General features: G+C 49.8%; 1 protein-coding gene across 4 annotated transcripts in view; it reads right to left on the minus strand.

Annotated features, from left to right (window-relative positions):
• ERICH1 (glutamate rich 1) overlaps positions 1–22,710 on the minus strand; it is a 79,088-nt gene extending 56,378 nt beyond the window's left edge. For 3 of the 4 annotated variants that reach the window (XR_010141039.1, XR_010141040.1, XM_054561143.2), the window contains exons 1-2: positions 22,617–22,696; positions 6,892–7,038 (exon numbers count right to left, since the gene is read on the minus strand). Coding sequence is in view for 2 of the 4 variants with exons in the window: in XM_054561143.2 (XP_054417118.2) it covers positions 6,892–7,038; positions 22,617–22,638 (169 nt within the window). In the remaining 2 variants the exon portion in view is untranslated. Of the gene's footprint in view, positions 1–6,891; positions 7,039–22,616 lie in introns of all 4 variants that reach the window. The other variant, XM_054561142.2, reaches the window with a different exon arrangement.
• Between the last annotated feature and the right edge of the window lie 3,283 nt (positions 22,711–25,993).

A 25,993-nucleotide genomic window follows, 5' to 3' on the forward strand; every position in this document is an offset into this window, starting at 1 on the left:
ACTCATGGTATGGAAGAAAATATTTGCAAATCAGGTATCTGATGAGGACTCAGTATGGAGAATGTACAACCAACCCCTACAACTCAGCAACAGAAAGACAATCCAATTAAAACTGGGCAAAGGACGTAAACAGATATTTCTCTAAAGAAGATACACAAATGGACAACATGCAGGGAAAGATGCTCAACATTCTCAGTCATCAGAAAAATGGAAAACCACAATGAGATACCACTTCACACCTACTAGGGTGGCTATTATCTAAAAAAAAAAAAGAAAATAAGTGTTGGTGAGCATGTAGAGAAACTAGAGCCTTTGCACAATGCTGGTGGACATGTAATATGGTTCAGCTGCTGTGGACAAGAGTCCGGCAGTTTCTGAAAAAGTTAACGTGGAGTTACCATTTGACCCTGCATTTCCACTCCTAAGTATAAACTCAAGAGAATCGAAAACACACGTCCAAACCAGGCCACACAAGAACATGTGCATGGATTCTCATAGCAACGTTACTGACAATAGCTAAAAAGGAGAAACAACCAAACGTTCATCAACTGATGAATGGAGAAACAAAATGTGGTCCATTCATACAATGGAATATTATTCAGCCTTAAAAAAGTAAGTTAGTTTTGACGCATGCTACAACATGAATGAACCTTTAAAAAATTATGCCACATGAAGAAACCCAGACACAAAGGGTCATACGTTGCATGATTCCATTTATATGACATGTCCAGAACAGACAAATCTATAAAGAAAAGAGATTAGTGGTTTCCAGAGGCTAGAGGGAGTGGGGAATGGGGGCTGAGTGGTTAAGGGATAATGTGTTTTGTTTTTTTTTTTGAGACAGGGTCTCCCTGTGTTGCCTAGGTTGGAGTGCAGTGGCACAGTCTTGGCTCACTGAAGTCTTGACTTCTCAGGCTCAAGTGACCCTCCCACCTCAGCCTCTTGAGTAGCTGGGACCATAGGTGCACATCACCATACCTGGCTAATTTTTGTACTTTTTGGTAGAGATAGGGGACTCGCCATGTTGCCCAGGCTGGTCTCCAACTCTTAGGCTCAAGTGATCCACCCACCTCAGCCTACCAAACTGCTGGGATAACAGGGTGAGCCACTGTGCCCGGCCAAGTGTTTCTTTTTGGTGTGGTAAGAATATTCTGGAATTAGATGGTGGTAATGGAATGGTTGTACAACAGTGTCAATATACTAAAAAGCACTAAATTGTATACTTTGAATTGGTTAATGTGAAATGGTAAATTTTTGGTTACCTTTCTGGGGTGCAGCCTTATCTATCTCTGCCCTGGTGACACGACCTTATCATCACAAATTCCCCTTTCAGCCAGGGCCAAGTGGTTTTGGTTGATTGTAAATGAAGGGTCTAAATTGTCCAAGCAACTGACCCAAGGACATCAGACTTGACAGACCAGAGTCTGACCCTCCGAAATCACATGTGAGACCCTGTCACTGAGGGAACCGAAGCAAGGGCAGCATCTGCACCCTCACCCTGGTGGGGTCAGCCCTCAAGTGCCATAGGCTGTTTCTCCGTGTGCCCACCCATCCTGATTCTGTGTTGGCACCTCCACCTGGACACAGCTCCAACTGTTCAGCAAAAGGCTTATGCACCCAACCTTCTCATTTGCTCCCTGGAAAAATAATGTTTTACCCTTTGAGACTAGGTCAATTCACATCAGTATTTTGACTTTTAATTCAACATCTTCATATTAAACAGTATCTTACAAATGCCACTGAAACGAAGTGGCTGAATGCTGAAGCTTTGTGAAAAGACGTCACCCAAAGGATCACCAGCAACTTCAAAGGCCAAGTGCTTTGTCAGAATCACAATGGACCCAGCCACCTAAAAATCAGAACTCTTTCAACACCAACTTGAAATAATCATCCTGACATTGTAAGCTTCCCATATGCCACTGCTGCATGAGTACATAACTTGGTAAAATGAAACACGAATAGCAATGCAAAGAATTGTCTCCTGACAATTTCAGAGAGTAAAGGAGGTCTTGAAGTGTTTATTTTTAAACAATGATTTTAAAAGTGAAAAGCCAATCACTTTAGGCAAGAAAATATATATCTTCTAGAATGAAACTGGCCTGGAATTTACAGATATTATTTTTTCACTTAGAAATGATCCATCATCCATCCATGCATACAGCTTCAACTGCCCCACCTAATTTCATCTTCCTACCACCAGATATGTTACTGGTGAACAATCACCGTTAAAACTTTAGTTAGGTTAGAGCAAAGAAAAAGTAAATTGACCCTAAAAATACAATTTTAAAAAAGATTAAAAATGTTGGTTCAGTAAAATTCAGAGAAAAACAGGAAATGTTAGGGATGGCCTGCTTCTTGTAAGGCGTAACAGTGCACCTGCTCCCCATTATCATCACCATCAGAGTCATACATTGTTATAATCAATAAACCTATGCTGACACACGTTGCCACCCCAGTCTGCAGTTTACATTGCTCCCCATTGTCATCACCGTTAGAGCCGTACATTGTTATAATAAACAAACCTACGCTGACACATGGTTGCCACCCCAGTCTGCAGTTTACATTGTGGTTCACTCTTGTACATCCTGTGAGTTGGAGCAAACGCAGAATGAGATGCGCCCACCATGACAGCATCGTACAGGGCGGTTTCACCGTCCTGCAAGTCCTCTGGGCTCCACCTGCTCCTCCCAGTCCCCAGCAGTCACTGATCTTTTTGGGGTCTCCTCGGTTTTGCTTTTCCACAGTGTAACAGAGTTGGAATTGCAGTGGGTAGCCTTTTCAGATTGGTTTCTTTCAGTTAGTAATAAGCATTTAAGGTCCCATCATGTCTTTTCATGGCTTGATAGTTCATTTCTTTTTAGCTCTGAATAATTTTCCGTTGTCTGGATGTACCACAATTTGCTTATTCATTCACTTACTGAAGGACATCTTCATTGCTTCCAAGTTTTGGCAGTTATGAACAAAGCTGCTATAAACATCCATGTGCTGCAGGTTTATTGACGTTTTCCATCTATTTGGATAAATGTCAAGGAGCATAACTGCTGGATCCTACAGGTAAGAGTATGTCCAGTTGTGTAAGAAACTATCAAACTGTCTTCCAAAGTGGCTGCCCTGTTTTGCATTCCCATCTGCAGTGATGAGAGTTCTTGTTCCTCCAGTATTTGGTGTTGTCAGTGTTCTGGATTTTGTCCATTCTAGTAGGCGTGTGGTAGTGTCTCATTGTCTTAATTTGCATTTCCCTGATAACATATGATGTGAAACATCTTTACATAGGATTATTTGCCATCTACATATTTTCCTTGGTGAGGTCCACATCTTTGGCCCATTTCCTTATTAAGTTTTAAGAATTCTTCAAACATTCTGAATAACAGTCCTTTGTCAGATATGTCTTTTGAAAATATTTTCTCTAAGTCTGTGGCCTGTCTCTTCATTCTCTTGACAATGTCATTCGCAGAGCAGAAGATTTTAATTTTAATCATGTCCAAGTTATCAACTGGACATCTACTAATCAATTCTTTCTTTGATTGATCAAGCCTTTGGTGTTGTAGCTAAAAAGTCACTGCTGAACCCAAGGGCACCTAGATTGCCTCCCATGTTATCTTCTAACAGTTTATAGTTTTGCATTTTACACTCAGGTGTAAGATCTTTTTTTTTTTTTTGAGATGGAGTCTTGCTCTGTTGCCCAGGCTGGAGTGCAGTGGCAACATCTCAGCTCACTGCAACCTCTGCTCCTGGGTTCAAGCGATTCTTCTGCCTCAGCCTACCGAGTAGCTGGGACTACAGGCGCCCACCACCATGCCCAGCTAATTTTTTGTATTTTTATTAGAGACAAGGTTTCACCGTGTTAGCCAGGATGGTGTCCATCTCCTGACCTGATCCACCCATCTTGACCCCCAAAGTGCTGAGATTATAGGTATGAGCCACCGCGCCCAGTCCAGATCCATTTTTAGTAAGATTTTTTTGTGAAAGGTTTAAGGTCTGTGTCTATATTTTTATGCATGTGGATGTCTAGTTGTGCCAGCACCATTTGTCGAATAGCCTTTGTTTGCTCCTTTATCAAAGATAAGTCAGTGGTATTTATGTGGGTCTATTTCTATACTCTCTATTCTGTCCCATTAATCTACGTGTCTACTCTTTTGCCAAAAATACGCTGTCTTGATTACTGTAGATTTATGGTAAGTAACTCTTGAAGTCAGGTAATGCCAGTCCTTTATTTTATTTTTCTCCTTTAATATTCTGCTGGCTATTCTCAGTCTTTTGCTTCTCCATCTAAACTTTAGAATCAGTTTATCAATATCCACAAAATAACTTGCTGGGATATTAATCAGGATTGTATTGAATGTGTATATGAAGTTAGGAGGAATGAGTATCTCTATAATATTGAGTCTTCCTATCCATGAACATGGAATATCTCTTCAATTTTTAGTCTTCTTTGATTTCTTTCATCAGAGTCCTATAGCTTCTTCATATAGATGTTGAACACATTTGTTAGATCTACACCAAAATATTTTATTATGGGGGGGTGGTAATATAAATGATACTGTGTTTTGTTTTTGTTTTTTTTGAGATGGAGTCTTGCTCTGTCGCCCAGGCTGGAGCGCAGTGACACGATCTCGGCTCACAGCAACCTCTGCCTCCCAGGTTCAAGTGATTCTCCTGCCTCAGCCTCCCGAGTAGTTGGGATTACAGGTGTGCACCACCATGCCTGGCTAATTTTTTGTATTTTTAGTAGAGACAGGGTTTCTACTGTCTACTGTGTTAGCCAGGATGGTCTCGATCTCCTGACCTTGTGATCCGCCCACCTTGGCCTCCCAAAGTGCTGGGTTTTTAATTTCAAATTCCACTTGTTCTTTGCTGACATACAGGAAGGCAGTTGACTTCTGTGTATTCACCTTGTATCGTACAACTCCACTATAATCCTTTATTAGTTCCAGAAGTCTTTTTTGTTGCTTCTTTCAGATTTTCATTACCTGCTTTTTCTTTAAAAACTTTGTTATGCTGATTGAAAAAGCAAGAAAATTTCTAACAGGCACAATGGACAGTGCATTAGCTTTCTAGGGCTGCCACTACAAAGCCCCACAGACTGGGTGAAGTCAACAACAGATATTTGTTCTCTCACAGCCCGGAAGGCTGGAAGGCCACGGTCACAGTCTCAGCAGGGCTGGCTCTGGACCTTGGCTTGCAGATGCTGTTTTCTCTCAGTTGTCACAGGGTCGAGCCTCTGTACGTACGTGTGTCCTGATCTCGTCTTCTAATATGGACACCAGTAATATTGGATTAGGGTGCATCCTGACGACTTCAATGACCCTTAATCAACTTTAGGACCCCATCTCCAAACACAGTCACATCCTGAAGTACGGGGGGTTAAGGCTTCAACATACAAATTTGCTGGTGGCGGCTGTGGGGCGGGGAGGGGCAGTTCAGCCTATAATAGGTATATTCTTTAAAAGGTAAAAATATGCCCAAAAGCAGTCATTTACTCCTTAATTGGAACGTTATCCTACTACACTGGAAGCTTGTACCATTTGAAAACATTAAGCCATATGGGAAAAATGCAGAAAAGAACATGGAATACATGGATTTGTCCCATGGGAAAAGCATGCTTAGTGTAACCCCGTATCTAGGAGACGTGAAAGAAACTTTTTCCTTCTCACTTGTCTTCTATCCTCGACCAGAACGGTGTCCGTGGCACTTGTCACATCGCAGGTTAGACAGGCTTTCTGAGCCGGCCTGGAAATGGAATCACCACACAGAATATTACATCTGTGGGAAAATGTGTTCACAGTCAACGGAGATCTGACCTGTGGGGCTGGAGGGTGATTTGTGGGATGACGAGGACTGCCTGCTGAGATCCCACTGAGCGTCTCCATTATAAGGTGTGTGAGAACCAGAGACCACGCAGCTCTCAGGAACACAAATGCGTGGAGAACAAATGCCCAGTGCGAGACCACCACTATACAAACACAAATGAGACCCCCAGAAATGGCACCCCGGAACCCACGTCTGGCTTTATGGACTTATGTGTTTACTGGGGAACCAAATGGACCTGCCCACATGTGCTGCACCCAGGTGTTCTCTTCCCACGTCTCTCAGTAGGATGTGCTGCATATAGGCGGTCTATTCCCGTGTCTCTTGGTGGGATGTGCTGCACCCAGGTAGTCTATTCCCGTATCTCTCAGTGGGATGTGTTACACCCAGGTGGTCTCTTCCTACATCTCTCAGTGGGATGTGGTCCACCCAGGTGGTCTCTTCTCGTGTCTCTCAGTAGGATGTGCCGCAAACAGGTGGTCTATTTCCGTGTCTCTCAGTGGCACCCAGGTGGTCTCTTCCCATGTCTCTCAGCGGGGTCCTCTCACAGTCTCACAGGTGAGCGGAGCTGCACTGCAGGGACCAGAGCTGATGGGACTCTCATGGCAGATGATCCTGCAGCCACCAAGAGCTTACGTGGGGCTGTCATGGGACAGACGTCTGCCAAAGACCACAGGACAAGAACATCAGAAGCCTGTCCCTGAGTGGGCACAAGCCAACAGGGCCAAGGGGGCCACCACAGTGACTGGGGGCACGGTGTTATGGTGGGGAAGGCGCCTGTCTTCCTCAGAGGACAGGAAGGCTGGCCCAAGCCCCAGTTTCAGTCCAATCGCCATCTTCAGAGCACACCAGTAAATGATCCCAAAAAGGCAGCACCCTGACCTGGCCTTGGCCGGGGAGTCCACAGGGGCCTTGGCAGGGCTTGTGTGGAGAGTGATACCTGCCCTGCCCACCTGCTGCAGGCCCTCTGCAGACCTGCAGACAGATGCCCGAGGCCCAGAAGACACATTCTCCAAGGCAAGTGATGATGACGGAGGTTAACTTCAGTCCCTGAGACCCACCCACATCTGCAGACAACCTCACCTGTCAAAGGCTGAGCATCTTTCCGGCTCACTTTCTCAGAGGTCACTTTCTTTGGTGGATTTTGGACGGCCAGTGTCTGGGGTTCTCTCTTTCCTTGGCCACTTGGAACACGAGGAAAAAGTCTCTGCAGCACCTTCTCCACAAACACTGTACAGACAACCGATTGGAAGAAAAGGAAAGAGTTATGCAGTTTATCTGAATCACACATGACTTTTACTCTACACAAACACACACATCCTGAAAGCACCAACGGAGACCCAAGTCCCTGGTCCTCCCATGCTGGGCACTGCACACCAGGATCCCCCAGACTCTGCCCTCAGAGGAACCCCCGAGGCTGGCCCGAGGACCCCCCACCATCCTGCCATCAGCTGACCCTCTCCCCAGGGCATCACCCTGCATCTAGTAGGCTGTGCACTGCCGGCAGGTGCTGCCTCTGGCTCCAGGTCGCTCGGTTCCTCCGTGTGAGGTTCAGGCACATGCAGGCCGTGACCCCTGTCAGTGGGGGCTGTGGTCCTGGGTGGACGGTGTCAGTGGCCCACAGCGCTTGGAGCCAGGTGTGTGAACGGAGCAGGTCTGGGGGGCCCTCAGGCAGGGCAGGCACCACCCTGCGCCCTCTGGGAACCCGTGGTCTGCATTCTCTCCTTTAAACTGAACGTGTCAAAAACTGCGACTGGGGAGAATTCCGTGCACCTGACGTGGTTTAACCACTAAACAGAAATTCTTTACTTTGCTTGTTTTAGTTTATGTTGTTTAAACTGTGGGACAAACTGTCATAATGAATAAATATTTCTGCCCTGATTTAAGTGTGGTTAATGAACAGGCATTGATCTCAAAATAGCACAGTGGATAAGGTGCAGGGAAAAGTTAATGAAATGAATTATTTTAACCTCATAAAATTTAGAAAAAAGACAGCTGCTTTGGAATAACCAAAAGTCGCACAGCGGAAATCAGCATTCCTGACACAAGTGCCTGGTGCCTTTAGGAACAGGGAGGCGGACACTTGGCCTGACTGGAGGCGTGCAGGGATCTGTCATGGGCCCCGAGAGGAGATGCTGGGGGTGGCTTCTAGGCAAGGCAGGGAGGCTCCATGGCCCTACATGGGAACACTGTAGCTGAAGGCACAAACCCTTCCTAATTCTGGCCTCTCGGACAAACACGTGATAGAAATAACCCTCCTACAGGCCCCGCTGTTAACACTATGTGGGTTTCCACGCAACGCTCACCGGAACTCCCCACGTCCTCCGTGGATGGACCATGAAAACCCTGAGCATAGAGCTCAGCGGGAGCAGGGCGCAGTGTGATCACGAACACGGCGGCTGCTCACCTGAGACTGTGCACCTCTGCGGCTCCCAACGAGTGAGCACAAAGGCTCCTTTTGCTGGGAGGAAACGACCTGTGGTTAAGTGGAAAACCTGAACTGAAACGATGTGATACCTGAGACCCCGGGGTCTTCACCAGGTCCTGGCAATGAGAGGGTCCCCATATGCTATGTTCTGAATACGATGCAAAAGTGCACTAGCACAGGACACCTCAAAAGCTCCTGCCAGCTGTGGTGAGCGGGTCCCACCCCTACAGAAAGGCCTTGCCTCAACCACACCTGCCCGGAGGAGACACCTTGGCTCTCGGGGAGCAACAGGCGGTCTGTGAAATGCTTTTAAAAATGTGCTGCAGTGCTCCCAGGTATGTTCACAAGAAGGTTCCAAGACTTCAGATAAAAATCCAATAGTCACATTTCCTTCAAATGTCAAAGAAGAAAATGTCCTATGCCAGATGACCAAGCTGGTGATGAGCAGAGATGGCAGGCAGATAAGATGCACTTTATCCAACATCTTCACAAACCAGAACAAATTCTAAGACAAAACCATAACCAGCCACCCAATTCTGCAAACAAGGACAGGGCGCTCAGAGCTAAAGCCTTGCTGGGCCTAGGGCAGCCAACGTGGACATGTGGCTGAAGTCGCCTCCCCAGGCCCAGCTGCCCGCGAGTGTCTGGAGCCAGGAAAATGCTACGGAGAAATCCCAGGCGATGGTCAGAGCCAGGCAATGCTGCAGAACGCCTGAAGCTGGGCAGGCACAAGACAGTCCCAGGGAGGGGGGCAGGCCAGGGCAGGCCCTGACTAAATAGCCACCGCCAGGAGACACTGGGCCCAAGCAAGCATCAGATGACAGAGTTTGCTGAAACAAGGCAGCTGATCTCAAAGAAAATGGCAGAACACACCAGGGTATGGATCGGAGCGCACTGAGAAACCACACAACACACCAGGGTACGGATCGGAGCGCCCTGAATCTGGCCCAAGGTCACAGCTTTCAAGGCTTCCTAAGGCAGATTTCTGAGCTAGAAGCAACATAATAAGAATGTACCTAAAAAAAAAGAAAGGTAGGGAGCATTTTCACTGAATTCTATCCAGTGCCTGAAATAAACTACATTTATAGCCTAATTAACAGTGGTTTTCCACCAACACTTTTAAATTTCATGTTTCAAATGAAAATATCTGATATAGGTGTACAGTACATTTAGAATTTTTATAAAAATTCTAAAATGGAAGTAGAAGGCGGGAACAATCTAAAGTCAGCTGGCTTTAAATTCAGAGTGACAGCTGACAGGGGTTTCTTAGGGAGAACTGACACAGCAGAGGCCACCCTGGGAGTCACAAGCTCCGCCTTCTGTAACACAGGCATTTCTCTCGGACGTGATCCCAGCCTCATGACCTGAAAGTCAGGAATCAATCTGCTGGCACAGTGTGCAGGGCCCACAGAACCCCAAGGCCTCTGGGTCTTCAGCCTCTAGGATTTCTGCAATTCCCCTGCACGCCTGCTCATGCGCCACATGAGCAGATTCGGGAGGGGTGGTTCCCAGAACCATGCAGACCCAGGGGGTCCAGGCCACATGCTGAGGCCCCAACACGCTCCTAAGGAGCTTCCCCATAGACCACCTAGGCAGGTCCTGGACTCACCTCCCACTGGGAGCCCAGGCCCTGGGGCCACTGCTTGGGCTGAGAGCCCGACGCTCGGGGCTTTGCCACACGAAAGCCCCAGGTCCGGCGAGGCTCAGGGAGGCCGTTTCAACCGTGAAAACTTGGGTTTCTACCCCACCCCAGCCCTGGCTGTGTGAGCCCTCATCCAACAGCGGGCTCCCACGTTGGCCAGGCTCTGATCCTGCCCCATCCGCCCTCGGTGCCTCACTTTTCTCCCATTTTCCTCGTCCTCCACCATTGTTACATCTCTTGCGGCAGTTATTTTTTGGAACTGCAGTAGCTTGGGTCCAGTGTTCTCAGGGTGACACTGAGGTCATTCACTTCTGTAGAACTGCAGATGGGGGCTGGCGCCCACATCCGGCTGAGATGCTTCTCTCCGCTGACGCCCTCGGTCACCCACAGGTGCTGTGAGGTCTGCTGGGTTTCTCCCTGCCAAGCAACTCCCTTTCCTTTATAACCAACAAATTCTGTGGAGGAGACACCACGGGAATAGATCCTTTTCCTCCTCAATCTCACCCACTAATTCTGGCATCTGCTGGCAGGTCCTACCAGCAGCAGACGTGGCTGTGGGCTCCTCAGTGGCTTTCCTTCCTCACTCCTTCCGTGTTTATCACGTGGAATTTTGTACTGAAGAACTGCCCACACTTGCACATGTATTGAATTATTACCTTTGTGTTATTTAGTACTTTAAGGACTCGTAGATCTTTCATTTGTTCCAAGGACCATCACCTTGTACTGTCCACATATACTTTGTTGCTCAAATAGTCCCGGCACTTGCCACATGGTCCATCGTAGTGTGGACCCAGCGCCCTCCAGCCCACCCGGCCCTCCCATGAGCACACAAGACCCTACAAAGTACTGCAGGCTCATCTTGCATTTTCTCTGCCTAGGCCTGGAAGCAGCCCCTTCTCCAAGGAGACCAATATTTAGAAAGCAGAACGGGGCCCTAGACGTGCACCTTGCTCCTCTTGTCTTCTGAACACAAAATCTCATCATGCCAGTCCTTGAAAATCACCGACTCCTCTGTACAAATGAGGACTTGGAGGAAGAGGAATGTCCTGGACACCCTCAAAGACAAATGAGACGTCCGAGAGGTAAATGCAGGCCGCACAGACATGACCAACGGCAGGACGCCGAGGCGCCCACGAGGAAGGACGAGGACACACACCCACCCCGCGTCAGTATCACCCACGGACATCACCGATGGCAGAATGCTGAGGTACCCATGAGGAAGGACGAGGATGCATGCTTGCACTACGCCAGCGTCAGCCACAGACACAAAGGATGACAAAGCTGATATCTGGGATAATAAATCAGGATGCCAGGAAGAGCATGCAACTACTTAAGAATGCAGGAAAACAGGCTGCTTAAAAATCTTAGCAAATAATACAATTTTAGTATAGAAGTTTAGTATAGAAGTTTAGTATAGAAGTTTACGTTTAAATCCCAAGTTTTCATATGGAGGGTGGGAGTGGGAAGAAGGCTGTAGGAATTTGGATGTGCTAATTCACGACGGTGAACACATAAAGGTCTGTACAGTTTACAGCCACGGGAAAGACGACGTCCCTTTTCAAATTCAAACTTGAGCACGGTCGTCAAAAAAAACTAAAGCAAAAAGAAAACCTTTCAGTAGCCTAAGCTAATCTGGTTTAAGTATCTCGTGAACCCCTGTGGCTGAAGGGGCTCCATATCGCATGGATGTTCTAGAACCTCGTGAAGGAAAACATCTTTCCCAGCGGCCCACACACTCCTGGAGGTCACCGTGTCTGCTCCATCCCTGGAATGAGCCTGAAGCCACTTTGACCTCTGCTACTTCTGGTAAGCCTTGTTATAGAAAAGACGAGCACGTCCCGCACAATGCTTCACTGACAGGAGTTATGGCATGATTTTGATATTAAATATTGGCAAAGGCCAGTTTTGTGTCATATTATCCATGACCCATGAATTATTCATAAAGCGTCCTGTAAACAGGCACAAAAACAAATGATCTCAAATAGATGTCAAAATGGATATCTCATTATAAAGCAGGAGATTTTTTCTTCAACAAGAATTTTAATAAATCTTAACTGTTTAACAAATATCCAGGTATCTAAAAATAACTTTGCTGACAAATATATATGTCTAAATATTTATAGCTGCTAAAATATAAATCATAAAGTATTTTTTAAAAATATAATTTTAACTTTTTAAAATCAGTTTTTAAAAGAGCAAAGTTTAAAATGCAAAATTAAATATTAATAATTACTTTCCACCAGCTAATATTGCTGGCAGATTCATAGATGAGCTTCACTTCCTCCCAGCCCCGGAGATGAGAGGATGGAGATTGGGGCTGGGAGAGACCTCATGGATACGGCGCCACTTGGGTTTAGCATCTGAGCTGACAAGTGCCGAGTGTGCAGCCCTCACACACCTGGCCCAGGCACTCAGGGCCTTTACCACCAGTGCTCACACTGTTTGTTTACACAGAAATAATCAGCTGTTTTAGACCAAAACCACATTGCATGGCACTGATGCCCTTGCTGGTTCTTGGAACCTTCAGAGGAATGACACGAGGACCCCACGAACTGCTGGTGGTTTCCTGCAGATATGGACACGATTCTGTAAACACAGCCTGTCTTTCAACGGGCCAGCTCTACTTGGGGACTAATACCAAAAGCAGAACATAAACGAAAGGTTTTTTCCCTCCAGAATAACCAGGACACAGTGAAGCATTTGTCATTTTTTGTTTGTGGAAATGCTCCTTTTTGATCCAATGTGTTTTTACCTAAGTGTGTGTACGTTTATGAGCTACAGATGGAGACTGACAAAAATCAAGTTACAGGTTAAAAGCATCTTTTCTGTTTAATTTATAATGTGTTGAAAACAAAAGGAACCCACAAAAACAGAGCTGGACCAGCTGGTGCAGCAGGAGCTCCTGGAGCCCCCACGCTGCATGGCCCAAATGAAAGTGCCTTGTGGTCACAACGACTCCATGTCTGTCAGAAGCCTGAGGCTGGTTCCGTTCTCCTTCCCACACCTCATCAATGTGCTCCGCTTCCAGCAGCAAGAGCAAGTTTTAACTTGAAACTCTAGTGCCCGTCAAAAAGCAATCACCGGAAAATAAAAAGGCAGAGGGCTGAGTGTTTAATGCCAATCGAAAAAAATAACCTGCAGGAAAACAAATAAATTACCAACAGGCCAAGCAATCAGCACCGAGAAAGGAGAGACACAATAACAAAAGGCCCAGGCCCAGAAAAAACACCCCGTCTGAAATTAACATGCCCCAACACCCAGCAGAAATGAGTCCCTTTCACAGGGGAATTAAGTCACTTTGGTATAATTCTCAGAAAGCACTGTTGCCTACACTTGCTATTTCAAGTCAAAGACACAGCCAAATACCAATAAAATCTTTCAGTAAAGAGTTCTTTGGAAATTAGACACTTAGGAAAAACTGTAAATATATGTACCTCACAAAGAAACAAAGTTTGACCGCTGGAAGTGAACCTATTCAATTCTAAACTCCTTCTAAATGCAGTTGCTGAATTTAAAATCTAACAGTTGGGTATGAGACTCTTGGTGTTGGAAGAGATTAAAATAATGATCATTTGTGATTCTCTAAAATTTCAAAACTTTTGCTATCACCCTTATAAACTGGTGTCTCTTGGAAAAGTGTGACTTTCAGAGAAAATACGTGTACAGCTTATTTGGGAATGTGAAGAATGAGATCAGTTCAAAAGGACCTATTTCAAAATGTGGATGCTCAGGAGAAGCTGTAAAACCGATAGGACCACAGGCTTACAGGAATTCATTAAAATAAGAGAGACCACAAACATTCACGAGTGACTTTACAATGTAAAGTCACTGTGGGAGAAAAACATACTGCCGTGGTTCGGACGCGTCCCCTCCAAATCCCATGATGACCTGTTGAAGGTGGGCCTGCTGCGAGGTGTCTGGGCCATGGGGCAGATCCCGTGGGAATGGCTTGGTGCCCACCTCGTGGTGACGAGCTCTTGGAGATCTGGCTGCTTAAAAGGCCGGGACCTCCGCCTTCTCCCGCTCTCCCTCCCTCACCATAGGACGTTGGCTCCCCTCTGCCTTCCCCAAAAGTGGAAGCTTCCCGACGGGGCCTCACCAGAAGTGGGTGCTGGCGCCATGCTCCCTGTACAGCCTACAGAACCGTGAGCCCAGCAAACCTCTTTTCTTTATAAATTACCCAGCCTCAGACATTCCTTTACAGCAATGCAGAACAGACTAATACTCATAGAGAACAAAATCTGTTTATAACATTCCTTTTTAGTTTCCACTTAATAGAGTTACAAACAGAAAGGTGATTAGATTTTCAAACAAGAGTTGGCAGGCTTTTAACATCATATTTAAATGAAAAACTGCTACTGAAAACAAGACTGGAAATAATCATTAGTAGAAATTTCCACCACGGCCAGCTTGGAGGTGCTTGCTCCCTGCCTCCTTCACCTGTCATATTAGAGAAATCTCCCAAAACATTTCCACTAAAACCACAAAATACACACAAACCACATTATTTCATCAGTTTAGAGAAAATATCAAAATTCTGCTCTCTCAGTGAACAGCAGCTCTAGCTGATCTCTTTTTCCTCCTACATCTGCCTGTCTCGTTGTAATAAGCATTTTAAATTTAACATTTATTAGGGTTATTGTAATTTTTGAAAATCTGATAGTTTGAATTTTCTTTTTTTCAGTAAAAACTATGTTAAATGCCTGCTGAAAATATGCTGGCCCGGCCACAGCTTTCTTTAAAATGATAATCACTGTGGGATTTTTTTTTCATTTTATCCCTATAATGAGGCAAGCTATTTAGCCTTTGACTATAATCTAGAAATAAAGGAGTAAACTGGTAATAGAATTACATCACTTCACAAGAAAGAAAAGTTCAGTATGTTAATTCAATGAGTAGTAGATTCTTAAGGAGTTTCATAACAGAATGACAAATGGAAAAATAATTGGCTAATACTTAAGCAGAAGTGGGCAAGCTTTCTGAAATATCAAAAAGAAAAAACAAAAAAACAAGTGCTCGACATCAAACCAGAAATAATCCTCAAATGGGACATCACCAGAACCTCACACCATGACCGATCTGACGTGGGATCCTCACGTAGGAGGTGAAAATACACCAAATAATCATTTTCTACTGAAACTCTAACCCTTAAACAAAGAAGAAAGCCGGGCATCTGTAGGCCAGCTACTCAGGATGCTGCATCAGGAGGATTACGTGAGAACCAGCCTGGACAACATAGTGAGATCCGATCTCTACAAATAAAAAAGGAGAACAAAACATTCCACGCAAACTTTGCCCAGAGTTTCTCCTTGTAGTTTTTTAACCAGCATTTGTCGTATCACGAAGCGTTCATAAACATCTTACCTTCAGGGGCGGCTGCAACAGTTTTTCATTAGGCACTGGTAAACACACCCAGTGGGATGCGAGCAACCCAGGGGCTTCCGGGTTGACCCTCTGGCAGCCCACTCAGTTCTCGGAGTCAGTTTCTCACCAAAACAAGGCTGGGCTAAAACATGCTGAGAGGTCATTGGGAAGGCAATTCAGCAAGCTGCTTTATGAAAATCAGGAGACACCAGATAAACTACATCTTTTACTCCAATATTTTTATTTTTTCCAGTTTCATTAAACGTTGGCTTTTTTATTAGATAGGTCCTGAATTCAGCCCAAAGAACTTGCAACCCATAAGGGATTCCACACCGACAAGCCCCGTGTTGTTTGCATGGGCAGGTTAGCTCACTGAGGAACGCTATCAAGGATGTGGAACCCAGAACCTGGGAAGCAGCTGTACCTCCTGCACCCACGCCGCCTCGCCCGGAGCACGAGGGAGCCACGGCTGCCCCAGTGTGGCCTCCTGGATCCCACTTCTTCCCTGCGCCAGCCACGAAGAACCATGTGGTCCTTTTTGGGTGCTGTGTTTTCTCGTCCTACACCCTGACGCGGTGACGCCTGCTCACCTGCCGTCCCCTCTGGCTTCCGTGCCTGCCGTCTCCTCCGGCTTCCTGTCTGCTGTCCCCTCCGGCTTCCATGCCTGTTGTCCCCTCCGGCTTCCGTGCCTGCCGTCCCCTCCGGCTTCCTGTCTGCTGTCCCCTCCGGCTTCCGTGCCTGTTGTCCCCTCCGGCTTCCGTGCCTGCCGTCCCCTCCGGCTTCCTGTCTGCCGTCCCCTCCGGCTTCCGTGCCTGTTGTCCCCTCCGGCTTCCGTGCCTGCCGTCCCCTCCGGCTTCCGTGCCTGCCGTCTCCTCCGGCTTCCTGTCTGCCGTCCCCTCCGGCTTCCGTGCCTGCCGTCTCCTCCGGCTTCCTGTCTGCCGTCCCCTCTGGCTTCCGTGCCTGCCGTCTCCTCCGGCTTCCTGTCTGCTGTCCCCTCCGGCTTCCATGCCTGTTGTCCCCTCCGGCTTCCGTGCCTGCCGTCCCCTCCGGCTTCCTGTCTGCCGTCCCCTCCGGCTTCCGTGCCTGTTGTCCCCTCCGGCTTCCGTGCCTGCCGTCCCCTCCGGCTTCCGTGCCTGCCGTCTCCTCCGGCTTCCTGTCTGCCGTCCCCTCCGGCTTCCGTGCCTGCCGTCTCCTCCGGCTTCCTGTCTACTGTCCCCTCCGGCTTCCGTGCCTGTTGTCCCCTCCGGCTCCCGTGCCTGTTGTCCCCTCCGGCTTCCGTGCCTGCCGTCTCCTCCGGCTTCCTGTCTGCTGTCCCCTCCGGCTTCCATGCCTGTTGTCCCCTCCGGCTTCCGTGCCTGCCGTCTCCTCCGGCTTCCTGTCTGCTGTCCCCTCCAGCTTCCGTGCCTGTTGTCCCCTCCGGCTTCCGTACCTGCCGTCCCCTCCGGGTTCCTGTCTGCCGTCCCCTCCGGCTTCCTGTCTGCTCTGTTCTCACAGGCACACGGGTCCCCTACCTACGTGTCTCCTGCACCCAGGGGACAGGACCAGCGACGGTGACCAGCTCGTGACTCCAGCAAACCTTGCATGTGATTGGTCACCTGGCCGGGTCCTCACGGTGCTGCCACCCACTTTACAGATGAGCCACCTGAGCATTAGTAGAGTGAGCTCTGAGGCAGCAGCCCAGCAGAACTAACCTCGGTGGCCGTTCCCATCGAGATCTAGGCCTGATGTGCACTGGGGCGCCGGCCGTCAGGGATGGGCGCATTTGGCATCCACCACCTCCTCGGCCCACTTCCCTCTCCAGCCGCACACCAAGCACGACTCTCTCCCAACCTGCAAGGAGCCGAGACTGCAGCTGCCCCCATGTCTGGGCAGCTCCTGCAACCCTCCTCCAGCCGTCGCAGTATCGCATCTCCTCATCCCCACGTGCGCTGGCCTTGCCACCACTGCACCTGCCCTTCCCTGCTGGGGCCGACCCTCACCCCCCAGCCTCACCATGCACCAACACTCCCGCAGGGCCTGGCTAGCACGGCGCCTCTTGTTTTGCCGGGATTCTCTAAACCTCCCTGTTCTGTGAGGCTGGTTCCTTCCTTCCTTCCTTCCCTCCTTCGTTCATTCATTCAGTCATTCACTTGGGAAGCGGTCCTGACCACGCTGTCCTTCCTTGAAGACGGGGAAAGAGGTGCCAACTCCTGTTCCGGAGGAAGGATTCTACTGCATCTGAGTAGAGAATGTCAAAGCCACACGTGTCAATGAACACAGCTCCACTTCTCCTGCAGCACAGCGATGACTCCTGTCCAACTCTGCACACAGTCCCACACACGGGGCCAGAATGAAAGTCGGCCCCAACAGAGTCACCAGGCACCCAACCAGACCAACGCCACGCTGTAAGAAGGAAAAGGGGCCTCTTTCCAATGGAAATAAATCCGAAACGGCATCTTTAGCTCTGGGACTCCAAGGGAGAGGCAGGTATCACAGGCAAGTTGCAGGGTACAGCTGGGAGATGCACACACCACACAGGGACACACCTAGACATGCATGTATACACATGCCATATGCAGACACGTGTATGCAGGCACATGACACACAGGCGCACACACATACACAGGTGCACATGCATGCATATATACACAGGCAAACACACAGACACACATGTACACACATGCCACAGGCAGACACGTGTACACAGGCACAAGACACACAGGCACACATGCATGCACATATACACAGGCAAACACTCAGACACGCATGTAGACACATGCCACACGCAGACAAGTGTATGCAGGCACACGACACACAGATGCACACACATACACACAGGCACACATGTATGCACATATACACAGGTGAACACACAGACACACATGTACACACGTGCCACACACAGACGTGTACACAGGCACACCATGCACAGGCACACACGTATACACACAGGCACACACAGGCAAACAGATATGCATGTACACACACCACACACAGACACATGTACACACACACTGGCACACACACATACATGAACACAGACACATGTACACACACCATACATGCACAGACACAGACACCACACAGGCACATAGATATGTACACAGGTACACATGCACACACATACATACACATCACAAGCAGACATGCATGTACACACACACCACATGCAAAACACACATACATACACCACACAGGCACACATACATACTACACACAGACATACAACACACAGGCACACACATGCATGCACACACATACACTACTCAGGCACATACACATGCACACATGTACACATACACATACACACACCACAAAGGCACACACATGCATGCACAGATACACACCTGCACAGATGCACACCTGCACAGATGCACACACCTGCACAGATGCACACATGCATGCACACATACACCAGACACGTGTGCACACACAGGAACAGCGGCACACATACATGCATGCACACTGACAATATGCACACACAAGCTCACAGACCCACGCCTACATGCCTACACACACACACCTCTCCTCGACTACCAGAGCTGAGGAACTCTGGCACCAGCGCCAGCACCGTGGACAGCGCCAGCAATTCCTGGTGTGTGAAGTTGGGGCAATCCACTCCCTGAGGTGCAGGAGAAACCAGAAGACGACAGGGAGGTGGTGAACAGGAAGTGTGACTGCTCACTGCAAGGCACTGGCAGCTCCAACTTCATCTGAGGAGTCTCAGGAAGACAGAGGCCGCCTGCCTGCTGCAGGCTCCTTGGCCCTGGAGGACGCACCTGCAAGGGCGAGTGAAGCTGTCCAGTGAAGCTGTCCTGTGCGTGCAGCAGTCACAGCAAGAATGAATTCTTATTAAAAAGCAACCAAGCATCCCGCGCTCCAGCACACGTTCCCCAGGCTGACACCAGGCTGGGTGCCTCCCAGGAGAAGGCCTCTGGGACAGGGCTCTGTGGCCTTCCCTACAGAAGGCCCAGCCAGGCCAGCAAAGCCAGGCCAGCAAAGCCAGGCCAGCAGCATGGTGCCCTTGGAGCTCTCTCCTTGATGCAAGTGGCTGGCACCACTGAACCACCTTGATGGGAAACTGCAGGACAAGGAGTCAAAGGACTGGCCTCAGGGTGCAGTGAGATGAATGCAGGGGGCGCTGCGGGGCAGGGACTCTGCTTAAATCCACTGGCACATCCTCCCAACACACACGCAGCAGCAGGCGGTGAGGACAGGCCTGGTGCAGGGAGACAGGGAGCCGCAGGACCGCCTGGCACTCCTCTGCCTGCTCAGGGCTGGGCCCTGGGACGGGGCTCCTGCCTCCACGAGGCTGTGGTCCTCACCCCAGCATCTGAGGATCGCCTCTGCCCAGCAAACCCCACGCAAGCTTTGCCTCCTCCGGAAACGTCCCTGAAGCACACACGGAGTCAGGGAGAGGACCAGAGACAAACCCCTCACAATGACCAACCACCAGGGAGGAGGCTCTGCGAGCCCAACAGCAAGACTCCGCCCAGGCAGCAGGGACACAGTCAGTGTCTTGGGAAGGAAGCAAGGAGCAAGTCCTGCATGGCTCTGCTCACCAACACGAGATGTCCTGACAGGCACTGGGAACTGTCCAGGGAGGAGGAGGCAGCAAGGTTCAACCCGGCCAACGCCAGACGCAGTCACTCCTTCCAGGAGTCAGCCGGGCAGCTCCTAAGGTCCTCACCCACCGCAGCAGGCCCCTTCCTCGAGGGGCATGCAGCCCCTGGGGGATCTGTGACATGGGGGCCTCCCCAGTCTACTGCAACCCCACTCCAGGCTCCCCTGACCGCTGGCTACCCTACATGCCAGAAACAGCCCGACCTGAGCTAGCACTTAATTACATGCCAGATATTCACCCAATCTCCCTGGGTAGAATGGAGGCCATAGTGCCCTTCCCCTTCCTGGGACCCTCTTCAATTAGGAGAGCAGTTCATGGTCAGAGCTGCACAGCACCTCTCAGAGGCTTGCAAAGTAGGCCCAAGAAACATCCTCCGGTGCTATACTTACACTAGCATAACATAGAGCACATTTGAGGAATTTTTACTCAAGTGCTGCTGCTTCAAAGGCAACACATTCTTCCCATTAATCCTGCAGAGTTTTGCTACACATTGTTACAGGGAAACTGCCGCATTAGCAGGTTATATTGCCTAGCAGAAACAATCTACTTCCGCGGAAAAAAAAATGCTTAGAATCACTGTTTAGCCTGACTGCCAACCTTTCCACCTCATGTTTCTTGGTCTGTGCCAGGGCCAGGCAGGGGAGAGTATGGGCCCCTGGATGTGTCCTCTGTCAGCAAGCAGTGCCCTAACCCCAAGCACAGCCTCAAAGCACAGCAGAGCCTCACTTAGCTCAGGGAGGGAGGGATACCGTGCCTGATTCGCTGCCGCAGCCAGGGCCTGAGGTGCCCTGCCACACTCAGCAAATGCTCCGCCAACACCCGGCGGTGAATAAACGACGCCAAGTCAGTTCTGTGTGGGGTCTGCTCCAGGAGAGGCACACCTGCGTCTTGTGGCACCTGCCTCCTCTCCCACCATCAACAACAGTGCCCAACCGCCATCTGCAACCACCCCACGACCCTGAGCTGGACTTTGGGAAAAGAGACATCCCTGCAAGGGGACACGCCAAGCTCCATCCTCTCTTCCTGCGGCATGTTCCCCTAACTTCACTCGTTGCAAGCCACACAGAAGGGAAATGCTCTGAAGAAGACACACACCCCAGTTTCCTGCTCCATCAGATCACAAATGCTGGGAAGTTTTATTGCAGCTAAATCCTTTCAGTGCCTCTCAGAGCCTAAGTGCCACTCAGCCGATGGGCTCTTCAGGTGATCTTGAGGAAGACACACAGAAAACTAATATTTTCTTTCCCACCTACATTTTATACTTTTGGGATTTATTAATCCATCCTTCCAACCACAATGTCCTTAAACAACGTAAATTTACTTGACCATTCTGTCACATATCCAATAGGAAAAAAAGGCTGTTTCGAGGGAAGATGATTAGTGAATGACTAAAACAATTAACAACTTTCATTCACTTTAGTGAGTGGAGAAAGGTTTTTTTTTTAAGTTGATTAGATACATTATAGATACTATAATAATTTCTTGCATAAAGAAGAGCATTTATTTCAGGCTTAGAAGAGTTGCAAACATTTGAAGGAATGTAAGAGAAGAGTGTGCTGTGGTTTAAAACAAGGAGAAAACCCGCAGTAGCAAGAAGCCCCCCACCACGAAGGCAGGGACAGCTCTGCAGGCAGCCCACCGTTAGGTCTGCTCCTAAGAACCTGGACACTGAATTCACAGCCTGGCAGCCCTGCTTCCAGGACAGGGTCATGAACAAGGTATTTCTGGTGCTCATTAACATACGTGAACGTCCATTTTAGAGCCTAACATCTGACTGCTTAAAAACTGTTAGGTCATTTTTAACCTGTGAGCTGATCAGGTGACAGTTCCCTGGCCCTGAAGGAGAGGGAAGCCCACGTGCAGTGTGTCCCTAAAAAGGAAGACTTGAGACCATTTTTTTCTCCACATTCTGCCTCACTGAGAAATTTCTTCTTTTTAAGCAGTTGTTTTATAACTGTAGTTTGCCATTATTTTTTCATTTCAAAGGGAAAAACATGATTATCAGTTTTAAACATAGAGAAGGAAAAAAATTCATCAGCGCCTGAATTAATCCAAGTAACACGAGATTCATGTCAAAAACCGCCACTCTTTTCATTATAATGATGATTACACGGTGAGGGTAATGAGCTGGGGTTTGCAGGAGGCAGGAGCACGCTTTATTTTCTAACACTTCCGTTCTAAGGCACGGCCAGGTTAACCAATTCCATGTATTATGCTCCTGTCTTTGGTACTAATACTATCACAGAAGTTAATAAGCACTAGGATGCGCCCCACAACTTAGGTCCACTGAAGGTAAACACCATGACCTCCGTCTCTCAGATGAGGACACAGTGGCTCAGGGAGGTTCTGCTGTACTTTTCGGTGAGGCTGCCGGAGCCGGCTGCAGCCCCACCCCAGAGCCCTGGGCTAGGACCCCTCTGAAGAGCTGAGCGGCCCCTACTCACTCACCAACAGGTGCTCTGCTAAGAACACGAACCCCTGGCTGGGCTCGCCCCCGCCCCGGTCCCCAGACACCAGGTGGGGCCTGGCAGGGCCGGCCCGACCAGCAGCCACGCAAGCAACAACACGGGCGAGGGGTGGGCCGCGGTCCGGGGTCGGGGTCTGGGGTAAGAGCGGGGGATGGGTAGGGACTGGGGTGGAGGTGGGGAGTCGGTCTGGGTTTGGGGTGGGGCCTGGAGAGGGGCCGGGGTCGGAGTACCGAGTGAATACCGCGGTCTGAGCCGAGAGGCGGGTCTGGGGTCTGGGCAGGCCTCCGCGCCGCACCCACCTACCGTGCTTCCTGTGCGCCGCCATGCGGGACCCGGCCGCGGACCTCAGAGCACGGCGCGCTGTCCTGACCTGAGCGCCGTGCCTTCCGGGTTCCGCCCTCCTGGGCCCGCCCACAACAGCAGGAATGTCCAATCCGAATACGGGACCCTGCCACGGGCTGTCAGTCAACTACATCACGGCCGTAGATTGGTTGCTATCGAGTCTGTGGGCGTGTCGCGAGGCTCCAGACCCGCCTCTGGGAGCCTCGCTGTGGAGCATGCGCGGAGGGAGTGCTGCGGCGGCGACGGCGCGGGCTCTTGGGGACCTGAGGACGCTGTGGGAGCGCTGGCTGCGACTGCTCTGCGCTGGCTGCGACTGCTCTACGCGGTGGCGGAACTCTGGGGGCGAACGCTAGGAAGGGCGCTGTGGAGAAGAGGGGAACGGAGGGCCCCAGAGGAGACGCGCCCACCCCCAGCCCCACGGGTGCACCTGCGGATCCCCAGTCCCCGCTTCGCCCCCAGGCACCTGCCGGACACAGGGAATGGCCAGGGCAGTGCCCCCGGCCCCAAGGCACCTGCAGGATACAGGGAGTGGCTAGGGCGGTGTCCCCGGTCCCCAGGCACCTGCGAGACACGGATAGTGGCCCTGGCTGTGACCCCAGCCCCCAGGCACCTGGAGGATACAGGGAGTGGCCAGGGCGGTGACCCCCAGCCCCAGGCACCTGCTGGACACAAGGAGTGGGCAGGGCGGTGTCCCCGGCCCCTAGGCACCTGCTGGATACAGGGAGTGGCCAGGGCAGTGCCCCCGGCCCCCAGGCACCTGCAGGACACAAGGAGTGGGCAGGGCGGTGTCCCCGGCCCCCAGGCACCTACAGGATACAGGGAATGGCCAGCCGGCCCCCAGGCACCTGCTGGACCCAGGAGTGGCCAGGGCGGTGACCCCAACCCCCAGGCACCTGCTGGACACAGGGCACGGCCAGGGCGGTGTCCCCGGCCCCCAGGCACCTGTGGGACACAGGGAGTGGCCAGGGCAGGGCCCCCACGTCACCCCGGCTTGTCCCACCCCTTCTTGTCTCCCTGTCCAGCTTCCAGGGCCTCTGCCCTCCCGCTCCACCCCCTCAGGACCCTCCTCCTTGAATTCATTTCTTCCAAAACATTTCCCAAGTGTGTGCCAGGCGCTGTTCCTCATGTGGGCTGTCTCAGGAGAGGAACCCACGGAGATGGGTATTTTGGAGGAAAATGAAGCTGGTAGGGCCTAACTGGAGAGTGATGGGCGCGGGCTTGAGGTACGTGAGGGAGCAAGACTGGGGGTGCCCAGGGAAAGAGAGCCCACAGAAGGGAAACGATGTCCCAGGAGAACAGCTGCCCTGTTTGAGTTTGGGGACCAGAAGCAAGGCCAGTATAAGGGGAGCTCAGATCAGGAGGAGAGGAGACCTAGGCCCAGGCTAGGTCTGCAGGGAGCCTGATAACTTTGCACGTTCCAAGAAGCAGGGTGGAAAGTTGTTACACGATGTAGAGCAAAGGGGTGAAGTGATCTGATGCATTTTCTTTCTTTTTGGGGTAGACAGGGTCTCACTCTGGCCCAGGCTGGAGTGCAGTGGTGCAGTAGTGACAGCTCACTACAGCCTCCAGCTCCTGGCCTCCAGCAATCCTCCCACCTCAGCCTCCCAATGTGTGGGATTACATGCATGAGCCACTGTGCATGGCCTGATGTACATTTTAAAGAAGTCATTTAGCCTTGTGATAGGAATAGAGTTGCATGGAAGGAGGTGTGGAGATTTCATCTGCTGCAATAAGAGATGCTGACAGCTCACATCCAAGTGGTGGCACTGGAGGTTCTGGGTGGTGGGGGCTAGTTGGATTGTGGACATGTTTTAAGGTAAAGCCAAAGAGATTTTCCGATTGATCAAATTGGGCTATGACAGAAAAGGAGAAATGTAGAATGGCTGTAAATTTTTCGTTTGGAAACTGGAAGGCTGGAGTTGCACTGAGGAGGTGGACAGCCTTCTGGGGATCTTCGTTTGGTGGCAGTGTGCAGTCTTAGACAGGTCAAGTTTGAGGTGCTCATAAGATGAGTAAGCATATGAGGTCATGAAGGGAGCAGGCGTGAACTTTAGAAAGTGGTCCAAGGAATAAGCCCCGAGGGACTCTGGCCTTTGAGAGGTGGGGAGATGAGGGGGCCCCAGCTGTGGTACATGAAGGGTGGCCAGGGAGAAAAGGAAGGTCCTGATGCCAAGTCAAAGAATGAACCATTCATCTCCAATGATGCGGATGAAGCAAGACGAGGACCAGTGATGGACGGTTGCGTTTGTCAAGGGCAGGGGCCATCAGGGGTCTTGGTTACAGGAATTTTGTTGAAGTGGTAGAAGCAGCAACTTGATGGAAATTCATAGAATTTCGAGGAAAAGTTAGACATTGACTGTACACCGTTCTCTGGTGGGACCATGCAAATGGGGCAATAGCTGGAGGGTTTTTGAAGACAGAACACACACACACACACACACACACACACACACACAGAGAAAGAGAGAGAGAGAGAGAGAGAGAGAGAGAGAATTTGACCTGATCAAATTGCTATTGAAAATGAGTGATGCAGGAGGGGAAATAATCCCTGTAATGAGGCTGCATCTTGAACTTGTTCTCCACTTCATCATTCTCACCAGCACCCAAGCCCACTGTGGACTCCCCCATAACAAAACCCTCCCAGGAAATATGTATTTTTCTCCAGCCCTGTTTCTTCAATCTCTCCCACACTCAATCTGGCAGAAAGAGTTGACTACAAAGCCAGTCTCCACTTTGACGTCTTCCATGGACTCTGTGACCCCGTCCAGCTTTTTTTCTCTCTCCACCCCTCCACTGCACCTGCTCCTGCCAAAGTCCCCAAGGTGTCCACGTCCCCAGCCCCAACACACAGTTCTCAGTAAGCATGTAACACGCTAAGGCCTCCCAGAAGTGTCATCCAATTGCTGGGCCAAGCTTGGGGGTCCTTGGTGACTCTCCTCTTCCTCTCTTCCTGAATAACCAGAAAAATCACATCAAGCACATTCTACTTGCATCGTGTCTTACTTCCACTGCTGAGTTTGTGTCTTCATCATTTGTCACTAGGATTTCTCCAGCCTTTTTTAAGTTGATCTCCGCAATCCCAAGATTTGTCTGAGCATTTTTAAATTGATCTCCCCAATTCCACTCTTGTTCCTCACTCCCACCCTACCGCCATCTCTTCTTATAGCAGCCAAAATGGTCATTTTAAAACCTTACTGCCATTCAAAAATCACTGAAGGTGGACCATCACAGCAACAGGACAGGGAAGAAAAACCACACAATCACATCATTAGATGCAGACAAAGCATTTGACAAAATCCAACACCCATTCATGATTTAAAACCCAAACACCCTCAGCC

Source organism: Pongo abelii, chromosome 7 (genome assembly GCF_028885655.2).
Source record: "Pongo abelii isolate AG06213 chromosome 7, NHGRI_mPonAbe1-v2.0_pri, whole genome shotgun sequence".
NCBI classification, from domain to species: Eukaryota; Metazoa; Chordata; class Mammalia; order Primates; family Hominidae; genus Pongo; species Pongo abelii.